This window comes from Amblyraja radiata, chromosome 3 (genome assembly GCF_010909765.2).
Source record: "Amblyraja radiata isolate CabotCenter1 chromosome 3, sAmbRad1.1.pri, whole genome shotgun sequence".
NCBI lineage: Eukaryota > Metazoa > Chordata > Chondrichthyes > Rajiformes > Rajidae > Amblyraja > Amblyraja radiata.
The window spans coordinates 11,421,914-11,434,589 of record NC_045958.1 but is presented as its reverse complement, the minus strand read 5'-3'; the positions used below and the strand labels follow the sequence as shown (position 1 = coordinate 11,434,589).

The following is a 12,676-nucleotide window of genomic DNA, read 5'->3' as shown; positions in this document are numbered from 1 at the left end:
GTTAAACATGCAATCTGTAGAAATGTGTGCTCCCACTGAAATCCTTGAATTCAGCAGGAGAGCACAGTTATTCCGAGTGGCAATCAGCTGGGCGGAAGTTCAGAACTTCCACCTTCTTTCGGGAATCTCAAACCACTACACAATTACATGGACAAAAGCCTATAGTTTCATGCAGTTCAACTGACTTTTTTTCTTAACAAAACCCAGGATTATTTTCTCCAGTGATGGTAAATTTCAAGTTGCTTAAGGAGTAAAGTAAAGTCCGGGAGCACAGCATACAAGAACGTTGTCTGGTATCGCAGCTTCCATGAAGAAACACTTTGAGTGCAAATTATACCTTAAGGTGTAATAAAATTAGTAGATTGTAGCATGATTTAATAATGCATGATTACATTTGAAAACCATTTAAGAGGTTTTCACTGCATGGATTCATTTGCTCGTTTCATAGGTATAAATAAGTGATTGTTCCCTATCCAATGTTTGTAATTCATCATACTAATTTTCATACTAACAATGGAGAAAAAAATAACAGAGTTCCTTTCATTAACACTTTCACAGGTGTCCACAAATTCACAAAGAAACTTCGTAATCCATTTCTCATTGATAATAACGAACTGCTCGACTTTCTCTCCAGAGTTCCTTCCGATGTGCAAGTGGTAAGTACCTCTATATCTGTTTTGAAGAACAGCTGAAATATGACTTGGTGACATCGTAATTACAAGTAGCTGAAATGCTTGGGTCTCAGAGAGCAGAATGACATCAAGCAAGGGTAGTACCCTTCCTGATTAAACTTCAAGTGGGATGGCAACTATTTCTAATGTATGTTTTTTCCCATCATGGCAAAAATCAGAGGATGGGTGAAATGGTTACAGTTCAGACTTTAATGTGGGCAGGAACTAAAATGAAGTTTTAATTTTCAGTGTACAGTCCTGAAGTTTTCCGAAGCTTTTAGCTATTACGTATAACAATAGGCCATAGGTGCAATAGGAGGCCATTCAGCCCTTTGAGCCAGCACCGCCATTCAATGTGATCATGGCTGATCATCCACAATCAGTACCCCCGTTCCTGTCTTCTCTCTATATCCCTTAAATCCGCTATCCCTAAGAGCTCTATCTAACTCTCTCTTTAAAGCATCCAGAGAACCAGCCTCCACCGCCCTCTGAGGCAAAGATTTCCACACACTCACAACTCTCTGTGTGAAAAAGTGTTTCCTCATCTCTGTTCTAAATGGCTTACCACTTATTCTTAAACTATGGCCCCTGGTTCTGGACTACTCCAACATTGGGAACATGTTTCCTGCCTCTAGCGTGTCCAAACCCTTAATAATCTTATATGTTTCAATAAGATATCCTCTCATCCTTCTACATTCTAGAGTATACAAGCCCAGCCACTCCAATCTATCAACATATGACAGACCCACCATCCTGGGAATTAACCGTGTGAACCTACACTGCACTCCCTCAACAGCAAGAATGTCCTTCCTCAAGTTTGGAGACCAAAACTGCACACAATATTTCAGGTGTGGTCTCACTAGGGCCCTTTACAACTGCAGGAGGACCTCTTTGCTCCTATACTCAACTCCTCTTGTTATGAAGGTCAACATGCCATTCGCTTTCTTCACTGCCTGCTGTACCTCCAGGTGACCGATGAACAAGGACCCCCAGATCCCGTTGTACTTCTCCTTTTCCCAACTTGACACCATTTAGATAAAAATCAGCCTATCTGTTTTTGCCACCAAAGTGGATAACCTCACATTTATCCACATTAAACTGCATCTGCCATACATCTGCCCATTCACCCAACCTGTCCAAGTCACCCTGCTTCCTCATAGCATCCTCCTCACAGTTCGCACTGCCACCCAGCTTTGTGTCATTTGCAAATTCGCGAATGTAATTTGCTAACATAATGTAAACTTAATTCTAAAGTGGAAACAATTCAGCTTAAATAGTGCTTATTCAAGGACTTGAGCATTCCTGTCATGGAGCACTGATTGAAAAATCTTGGGCCAGTGGTGCATGATTTTCCCTTCATGAATATATGTGGGTTGAATGAGTTTCCAACCATCATCCTTGCAAGTACTATTTTGCACCTAGTAATCATCCTGAACCTTTTTCTAAAGACTATGATATATATCAAAGTGGAAAATTACACTTTGAATATGTTCCCAGAGCGACCTCACTAGGCTCCATAGATGCTGCCTCACCCGCTGCGTTTCTCCAGCATTTTTGCCTACCCTCATTAGAGCAAGCTGTTTCAGTCAGAATAATGATTTATTGCAAACATAGCATTCCAGTACAAGCTCTTATGATTGATTGCAAATCTGTCACATGATTCTAATTTTAAAATATCTGGATTTAAACTGGATGAGATTTTATTTTTTTTAAACAGCTCCATGTGACACCAGGATCTGCCTAGGTCTGGTTATTCAGATTGGTGCATTAAACCAGAAGAAACAATTAGAAGAAAGTCATAGAATTTGGAATATGACTTGAAGTGATTAAATTCAAAATCATTCAAAATCTTTATAACATTCCTGCTAGCAAAGGCATAGTAAAATGTGAGGAAGATAGCAATTGAGTTCAGGGAAAGGTAAATAGATTGATGGAATGGGTGGATAGATGCTCAGTGGAATTTAATGCTGAGGAAACTTAAGTGTTACATTTTGGTAGGAAGAATGAGAAGAAGCAATTTAATATTAAGGAGATAATTCTAAAAATGAGTTAATGAACAGAGGCAGATCTGAGGTGACATTGCATAGTTTGTTGAAAGAAGCAGTACAGATTGCAATCCTGGTCAAGAATGCAGCTCGGATCTTCGGCTTTATAAGCAGTGATGTTGAGTACAAGAGCAATGTCAATGCTTCTTTAGAAATCACAGTCACAGCATTGCGCCCAGTCCAGCTGAGAAAGGATGTGAGGGCTTTGAAGAGATTTACCAAAATGGTTCCAAGATGATGAGGAATTTTAGATATATGGAAAGATCAGAGAAACTGGGGATGACCTTGGAATAAAGGAGGTTACAAGGGAATCTAATACAATCATTTAAAATCATAAAGTCTGTGGACAAAGTACCTGGAGAAAAGCTGTCCCTGAGCAGTCAAGGACAAGGGGACACAGAATGAAGGTGATTTGCAAAAGAAACAAAGGTGAACTGAAAAACATTATTTTTAAATGCAGTGAGTGATTAAGATTTGGAATGCAAAAGCAGATTGAATTCTGATGTTCAAAGGGAAGATGGACAAATAATTGTATTTCTGAAATATATGAAATTGCAGGGATCTGAGGAGGGGATGGGAAGTGGAACGTGTTGGATTGCTTTCACATAGAGCCAGTCCAGGCTCAGTAGTTTAATGGCATCATTTCCATTCTGTGATTCTGTGTGCAATATAGATCAGACATTTGAGAAACTATTATACAGCTCCTCGAAATGTGGAATGTTATAAGCAGAATAACATTTTAATTCTCATTCAACTTTAATGGCAGAGAAAATATATTAATAGTCTCAGAAATATTAGTTCTCAATAAACAGTATATTGTGGCGGCACCTGGTGGCAACCAAGGGCACAACGAACCTTCGGCTCTGGAGGGCATCGTCTTGGTGTGGGAGGCGCCAGTTATGGAGTCGGTACCTGAGTTGGTATTTAAGGCCGGGCAACGCCCGTGACCTTGGAGGAGTAGGGAGCTGTATCGGAGAGAATAAACACATCTAGTGCACGCCACTCGCGTCCGATTAGTTTTTGGCTGGACTCCTGCGAGTCCTCGCCACATTGGTGACCCCGACGCCCAGGAGTGTAATCCTGGAAGGGAAATTTGAAAATAAATTGCATTCTACCGCTGCCGCCTATGAGGCCGAACTCAATGCGTTCTCCCTGAAGCTACCTACATTCTGGACCTCGCAGCCGGGGGTTTGGTTTCGACAGGCCGAGTCCCAGTTCTTCATCCGCGGCGTCACGGCTGACGAGGCTCGTTACCACTATGCGGTAAGCGCCCTTGACCAGCAGATGGCCGGTCGGGTCATTCCTTACCTGGATAACCCCCCCGGCAGCGGGTATGTACACAGGCCTCAAGGAGCTGCTGCTCCGGATGTACGGGCCCAGCCGTATGCTGCGCGCCTGTCAGGTCCTCAACATGGGCGGGCTCGGCGACCGGAGTCCCTCGGCCCTCATGAGTGAGATGCTCACGCTCATGGGCGACCACCAGCCTTGCCCGCTCTTTGAATTTACCTACCTGCAGCAGTTGCCGCTCGACATCCGCCGGCAGCTCGCGGGGGAGAGCTTCGAGGACCCGATCTGGCTAGCGGCCTGTGCTGATGAGCTGTGACTTTCCAACCAGCGGCAGGTGGGCGTGCTGGAATACCTGGAACCGCTGGAATCCCCGGAATCGCTGGACCGGATCGATTCAATGACCTAGCAGGCCCAGCGACCCAGGACAACGCCCACAAGAGGGCCTCGCCCACAAGAGCCACAGACCAGACAAGTGGCACAGGAGAGGAGGATGGCTGAGCAGGACCCAGGAGATCCAAGGAGAAGGACGTGGTGATTTTACCACCAATGCTGGGGTTCAGCAGCCCACCACCGATAGTCACCGCGGTGGCCAGCAGGATCCATCGACTTATGTCTGGGACCGGCGCTCGGGGCTCAGGTTCTTGGTGGAGGTCAGCGTATTGCCCCCATCTGGACTCAACCTTCGTGCTGGTAAGAGGGCCCCCCCCCCCATTAACTGCTGCGAATGGTAGTACAATTCTCACATATGGCGTCCGCACGGTTTCCGTCATTTTTGGCGCGTGCCATTTCACCTGGCCTTTAATCATCATGGATGTGGCCCACCCGCTGCTGGGGGGAAATTTCTTTATTGGAGCAATATTGGAGGGTGAATAAGTGCCTGGACCTCAAAGGAGGACATGAGGCCTAGGGAATTGGAAGCAAAATTTCATGATTTCAGTCATGTACACGATGCCATCATTACCTCCACTATACAGTCTAAATTCTCAGTATAAATTTCCAGACTGGATATAAATGACCTGGAAATGGTTGTTACTGCATTTCATTCTGGAAATAGATTATTTCAGTCCCATAATGCAGAAAACAGTGATGTGATCGAATTTCTAGGCATGGCCCTTTTGAAAAGTACCAAAGAAAAGAAATTGTAAACAGTGTTACTATCCGTTTCATTAAATCAAATCAAATGTAACCAAAACTTTTCTAGGTAAATTTTACAAGTAGTGACAGGTGCATTTACATGCATTTCTCACAAGAGCATGAAGAAAAATTACAGGAACATCCGCAAGGGGGATGGGAGTACCAGTGATCGTTAAGCACTTGAAGGATGTGTATTTGCATATTTCTTCCAAAAGCAGTTAAAACACATTCTTGGTTAATTGTAATATTTCAATTACCTCTCAAATTAAATTAACTAGCAGTAGCTCCGACTCTGAATGGCTTCTTGGTTCATTTGGTTCAGTTTTAAATTGAGCAATACACTCAATAATTCAGCTTCCAAGAGACTAACTTCTTGGTTGGCATTTAGCACTACATCAACCAAATTGGTGCAGGATTAACGTCAGAATTTCTTTACATTAATTTATAAGTTATAGTTTCTAGAGACACCTGTTTTCTTGCAGCCTGAAAGAGCCCTCCATTTCTCCATAGCTTGTTGACTAATGGTAGAACCAAGGTAATTTACTTGATTGATAGTTAGCTACGATATTCAAGTGCACACCCTTCAGAGTGGAGGTCAAGTCCCCCATGATTAAAGCTAACAAGCTAAGTATTTGTTTATGTTTACATTAGTCTTTTTTTTGTCCAATGTTCAGAATTTTGGAAACATTGTAAGGTGATAGAATGTTATTATGGCCTGCATGATTTTAGTTATATTGAACTGGATCAAAAATCTGTTGTTGATCAAAGAGGAACATTTATTAAAAACGGTAACATTATTCTTTCTCGTGACCACCTAAAATGTACATTTTATGTTCACATTAAACAGCAACATAAATTGAACAAGACTTATCAAGATCATCCACTAGATGCAGTGAACTTCATAAACCATGAAATCACATTTAATATTTTAAACCATGTATCTTTGCCCCCTCGGGTAGGCATGAAAAGTGAACTACTCTGGCTAATATTTAACCTTTATTCAATATCTCAAGTCAGTTTATTTGTTCATTATTATATTTGTTTGTGGGTAGTTGCTGAGTGTAAATTGCCTGCTGCCTTTCCTCCATAATAATGGCCGCAATTCATTCGTTTTTAAGTGGGATGGAGTGATGCTATAAAAAGTGCTCAATAAACATGTCATTGTTTTTTATAAAATGCAAAGTAATTTTTCAGCAGAGAGAATTAAAGAGTAAGTGTTCAAAGAGTTATTTTTCACAGGTCTCTCACTAGGATAACCAGAATGCAAGCTCCAGGCTTATTGTCAGAGCAGGCCCGTATCTCAGTGCTGATATTAGAGCATAGCAGCCTACCATTAGAGTGGATGGACAATTGCTGAGTATAGCAGTCAATGCTAGCAGTCTGGCCTCAGTCCTGCATTACCGTACTTAGTTGTGCACCCTGACAGGAGTTCTGAACAAGACCTGTGCTAGAATTTTCGACAGTGCCCCATGAGTAGGCTAGTGGCTTATACATCTCACAATGTTAGAGACCCAAGGCCAGAGAACAAGGGTGACGTTTCTTGGAGATACCCCCAAACTCGGTTGCAACACAATTTAACACTTTTGCCATAATCTCTGGATTTCTTGATTATTCGACTAAAAGATTCAAGAGAGTTTATTGTCATGTGTCCCTGATAGGACAATGAAATTCTTGCTTTGCTTCAGCACAACAGAACATAGTAGGCATGAATACAGAACAGATCAGTGTGTCCATATACCATTATATAAATATATACACACATGAATAAATAAACAGAAAAAGTGCATCCTGAAATTGATCCGAGTTCTATTTTTATTTTCTCTGCATAAGTCATGGGAACAGTGGAGTACATGAGCACTACAGGGACAGAAATTTGCTTTTTAAATAAAAGCCTGGTAATGTTGATACGATATTTATACGAATCATTGTTAATTGTAATCAGATTTGTGATCTTGATGCCCATAAGAACACTGGCATAGAAATATGTTTGTCATGATAAGATGACTAGTACACAGCAACAGTCCCTTGAACAGATTCTGTTTATTTCCTCTATTCCATATTCTCAAGAACACACATGGATTCAATATTGTACATTTATGGCAGGCAGCAATTTCTCCAGTACTTTCAAAAAATATGTTTTATGGTTTATGTTACCTTTCTGTTTCGCCCCAGTTGAGCCACTAAAACAGCTTACAAGCCATTAATTTCCCCACATACCTAGACAGTTGTTTGTACACATTCCCACTGTTAGCAAAGAACTATATGATCACTTGGTTGACTATAACTTCTGTTTAAACAGGTGCACTACCATGAGATATCTCCAGAATCTAGTCAAGGCCTTTTCGTAAATAAGAAGAAAAACAGTACAGCCAGCAAGACTCCATAACTACGCATCTGCTTCCTGAAGATTTGAATGGGTTCAGCTGCTGGAGTTTTCCCTTCTTCATTCATTTATTTTGTTTTTATAATGAAATGACGCATCTGTAAATGCTGTACAATATTGAACTGTATTTGAAAATCCTTATTGTACAAATCACTTACATTAAACTTTTTGAAATTATGTTCCCATTGTATTAAAGCTTCGCAGAATGTGCCTAATGCCTGGATCTTTATAAAACTATTAAAAATAGGTGGTAAATATTTACAAACTGTTCCAGTGACAAGTGTCCATAATTTAAAATGATATTGGAGCATTACAAGTTTTGACTGTTTACAAGTGTTAAAAACAATTCAATAATAGACACCAACAATAAAATGATATATCAGCAACATTTATTTTATTATATTTTTCATTGCTAGATCAGAAATGTATTTGTCCTCAAAAAAGTTAATGGGGCAAATCTACAACCTTGGGACACAATCAAATAATTCCGCAGAATTTAGAAACCCACAGAAGCCTGCACATGTTGAAATCTGCAGCAAAATCCTGCTGGAAGAACTCACTGGGTGAGCCAGAAATTGTGGAGGCAGAGAGATCGTTCACATTTGAGATCGAGACCCTGCAACCGGAATGAAGTAGAAGCGAGATAGCCAGTATAAACCAATGAAGGAAGAGGAGAGGCAAGAGCTAGCTGATTAAACAAGACGAGGTGTAGTATGATAGATGAAGCCAGGTAGGGGAAAGGTTGAGGAAGAGTCAGGCTGGAATGTGATACATGTAAACGACAAAGGACTGCAGTTCTAGCTTCTGATAAATAATGATATGTGGAACCAGATAAGGGAGGGATGACGGGCAGATGGAACCAGTTGGAGGAAGGGATAGGAGACCCTGTAGGCTAATGCCCCTATCCCACTTAGGAAACCTGAACGGAAACCTCTGGAGACTTTGCGCCCCACCCAAGATTTCCGTGCGGTTCCCGGAGGTTGCAGGTGGTTGCCGGAGGTTGCAGGTAGTGGAAGCAGGTAGGGAGACTGACAAAAACCTACGGGAACGGCTTGGAAACCTTGGGTGGAGCGCAAAGTCTCCAGAGGTTTCCGTTCAGGTTTCCTAAGTGGGACAGGGGCATAGGTGTGTGCATGATGGGCACATGGAACTAGATGGGGCAGGGGAAAGAAATTGGGTAACATGATGTTGGTTAGGGAGGAATGTAAATGGGCCAGAAGAATCAATGTTAGATATGGGGACAGTATCGGATGACTGGAGGTGGCTAAGGTTGTGCCTCTATTTAAGAAGGGGTTCAAAGAAAAGTCTGGGAGCTATAGACCAGTGAACCTAATGTCTGTGGTAGATAGGTTAATGCAGAAAATTCTGTGGGATAAGAAATATATGCATTTGGATAGGCAGGGGCAGTTTAGGGATAATCAGCATAGTTTTGTACATGGGAGATAGTGTTGCACAAATTTGATTGAGTATTTTGATGAGCAAACCAAAAAGGTCGACGAGGGCAAGCACATAGTGTAGATGTCTCTATGGACTTAAGCAAGACCTTTGATAAGGTTCTGCATTGTAACCTCATTTGAAAGATTAAATTTCATGGGATCCTGGGAGAGCTAGCTAACTTGATACTGAATTAGACAATAGGTGCAGGAGTTGGCCATTCGGCCCTACGAGCCAGCACTGCCATTCAATGTGATCATGTCTAATCATCCACAATCAGTACCCCGTTCCTGCCTTCTCTCCAAATCCCTTCTCCGCTATCCCTAAGAGCTCTATCTAACGCTCTCGTGAAAGCATCCAGAGAACCAGCCTCCACCACCCTCTGAGACAGAGAATTCTACACACTCACAACTCTCTGTGTTCAAATGTTTTTCCTCATCTCTGTTTTAAATGGCTTAGCACTTATTCTTAAACTACAGCCCCTGGTTCTGGACTCCCCCAACATTGGGAACATGTTTCCTGCCTCTAGCATGTCCAAACCCTTAATAATCTTATGTGTTTCAATAAGATCTCTCATCCTAAATTCTAGAGTATACAAGCCCAGTCGCTCCAATCTATCAACATAGGACAATCCCGCCATCCTGGGTATTAACCTCGTGAACCTACGGTGCACTCCCTCAATAGCAAGAATGTCATTCCTCAAGTTTGGAGACCAAAACTGCACACTATACTCCAGGTGTGGTCTCACTGGGGCCCTGTACAACTGCAGGACGACCTCTTTGCTCCTATACTCAACTCCTCTTGTTATGAAGGTGATCATGCCATTTGCTTTCTTCACTGCCTGCTGTACCTGCCTGCTTACTTTCAGTGACTGATGAACAAGGACCCTCAGATCCCGTTGTACTTCCCCTATTCCCAATTTGACACCATTTAGATAATAATCTGCCTTCCTGTTTTTGCCACCAAAGTGGATAATCTCACATCTATCCACAATAAACTGCATCTGCCCACTCACCCAACCTGTCCAAGTCACCCTGCATCCTCATAGCATCCTCCTCACAATTCATACAGCCACCCAGCTTTGTGTCATCTGCAAATTTCCTAATGTTACTTTTAATCCCTTCATCCAAATCATTAATATATATTGTAAATAGCTGCAGTCCCAGCACCGAGCCTTGCGGTACCCGACTAGTCACTGCCTGCCATTTGAAAGGGACCCGTTAATTCCTACCCTTTGTTTCTTGTCTGCCAACCAATTTTCTATCCATGTCAGCACCCTACCCCCAATACCATGTGCTCTAATTTTGCCCACTAATCTCCTATGTGGGACCTTATCAAAGGCTTTCTGAAAGTCCAGGTACATTACATCTACTGGCTCTCCCTTGTCTATTATCCTGGTTACATCCTCAAAAAATTCCAGAAGATTAGTCAAGCATGATTTCCCCTTCTTACATCCATGCTGACTCGGACCAGTCCTGCTATTGCTATCCAAATGTGCCGCTATTTCATCTTTTATTATTGACTCCAGCATCTTCCCCACCACCGATGTCAGGCTAACTGGTCTATATTTCCCTGATTTCTCTCTGCTGCCCTTCTTAAAAAGTGGGACAACATTAACTACCCTCCAATCCACAGGAACTGCTGCTGAATCTATAGAACATTGGAAAATGTTCACTAATACGCTCACGATTTTTAGAGCCACTTCCTTAAGTACCCTGGGATGCAGACCATCAGGCCCTGGGGATTTATCCGCCTTCAGTCCCATCAGTCTACCAAACACCATTTCCTGCCTAATTTGGATTTCCATCAGTTTCTCCATCACCCTAGATCCTCTGGCCACTAGTACATCAGGGAGATTGTTCGTGTCCACCTTAATGAAGACAGATCCAAAGTACCTGTTCAACTCATCTGCCATTTCCTTGTTCCTCATAATAGATTCACCCTTTTCAGTCTTCAACAGTCCAACTTTGGCCTTAACTAATTTTTTCCTCTTCACATACCGAAAGAAGCCTTTGCTATCCTCCTTTATATTCTTGGCTAGCTGACTATCGTATCTCATATTTTCTCTCCGTATTGCCTTTTTAGTTATCTTCTGTTGCTCTTTAAAAGTTACCCAATGCTCTGGCTTCCCGCTCATCTTTGCTATGTTATATTTCTCCTTTTTTATTTTTATACTCCCTGACTTCCCTTGTCAGCCACGGTCGCCCCTTACTCCCCTTGGAATCTTTCTTTCTCTTTGGAATGAACCGATCCTGCACCTTCTGCATTATTCCCAGAAATACCTGCCATTGTTGTTCCACTGTCATCCCTGCTAGGGTATCTTTCCAGTCAACGTTGGCCAACTCCTCCCTCATGGCTCTATAGTCCCCTTTGCACAACTGTAATACCGACATCTCCGATTTACCCTTCTCCCTCTCAAATTGCAGATTAAAACTTATCATATAATGGTGACTACCTCCTAATAGCTCCTTTACCTCGAGTTCCCTTATCAAATCCGGTTCATTAAATCCAGAATTGCCTTCTCCCTGGTAGGCTCCAGTACAAGCTGCTCTAAGAATCCATCATGGAGGCACTCCACAAACTCCCTTTCTTGGGGTCCAGAACCAACCTGATTTTCCCAGTCTACCTGCATGCTGAAATCTCCTATAACAACCGTAGCATTACCTTTTGCTACAGGCCAATTTTAACTCATGATTCAATTTGCACCCTATGTCCAGGCTACTGTTTGGGGGCCTGCAGATAACTCCCATTAGGGTCTTTTTACCCTTACAATTCCTCAGTTCTATCCATACTGACTCTACATCTCCTGATTCTATGTCACCCCTTGCAAGGGACTGAATTTCATTCCTCACCAACAGAGCTACCCCACCGCCTCTGCCCACCTGTCTGTCTTTTCCATTGGTTGTCTATCCTTGAATATTCAGTTCCCAGCCCTGGCCCTCTTGCAGCCATGTCTCTATAATTCCCACAACATCATACTTGCCAATTTCTAACTGAGCCTCAAGCTCGTCCACTTTATTTCTTATACTTCGCGCATTCATATACAACACTTTGACTTCAGTATTCACCTCCCCTGGGGTAAAGGGGGTAGGGGAGGGGTGGGGCAAGGGGGTTTAGGGGAGGGAGGAGAAGGCAGGGGGGTTGGGGAGATGAAGGGGAAGAGAGAGAGGGAGGGGGTCAAGGGAGGGGGGAGAGAGAGAGAGAGGGGGGGGAGAGAGAGATGGGGGGGAGAGAGAGATGGGGAGAGAGAGAGATGGGGGGAGAGAGAGATGGGGAGAGAGAGAGATGGGGGGAGAGAGAGATGGGGGGAGAGAGGGGAAGAATCAGAGAGAGAGAAATGCAACCGTGTGTCACGCATTCAGAATGTTCTGGAAATGAAGTGGCCATGTCTCATGCACGAAAGCTGTCGGCAGCTCTATGGAGTTCAGGGGAGGAACCCCCCCACCAGCACCACACACACACAAACACATACAGCAGGTCCGATCTAATCTGTCAATGAAGACAGCAAATTTTTTTTTTTTAACTATCAGGGGGCCGTTGGGCCAGGTGCAAAGGCATTGTGAGGTCAGCGGGCGGGGTCAGCAGCCAGGCTGGGGGGGGGGGGGGGGGGGCAGGGTGACTCATGCAGCAGTTTGATTTTAGTGGGACCATGTGAAGGTTTCAATCTCCCACACCTGTCCCATTGTGATGTCATATATGTAAATGAGATCCATTGTGATAGG

General features: G+C 43.1%; 1 protein-coding gene across 2 annotated transcripts in view; it reads left to right on the top strand.

Annotated features, from left to right (window-relative positions):
- The window catches only part of mctp1 (multiple C2 and transmembrane domain containing 1), a 408,806-nt gene extending 400,900 nt beyond the window's left edge, over positions 1–7,906 (top strand). For both annotated transcript variants that reach the window (XM_033017292.1, XM_033017293.1), the window contains 2 exons: positions 559–656; positions 7,437–7,906. In XM_033017292.1, coding sequence (XP_032873183.1) covers positions 559–656; positions 7,437–7,523 — 185 coding nt within the window. In that variant the 3' untranslated portion in view covers positions 7,524–7,906. The remainder of the gene's footprint in view (positions 1–558; positions 657–7,436) is intronic.
- The last annotated feature ends 4,770 nt before the right edge of the window (positions 7,907–12,676 follow it).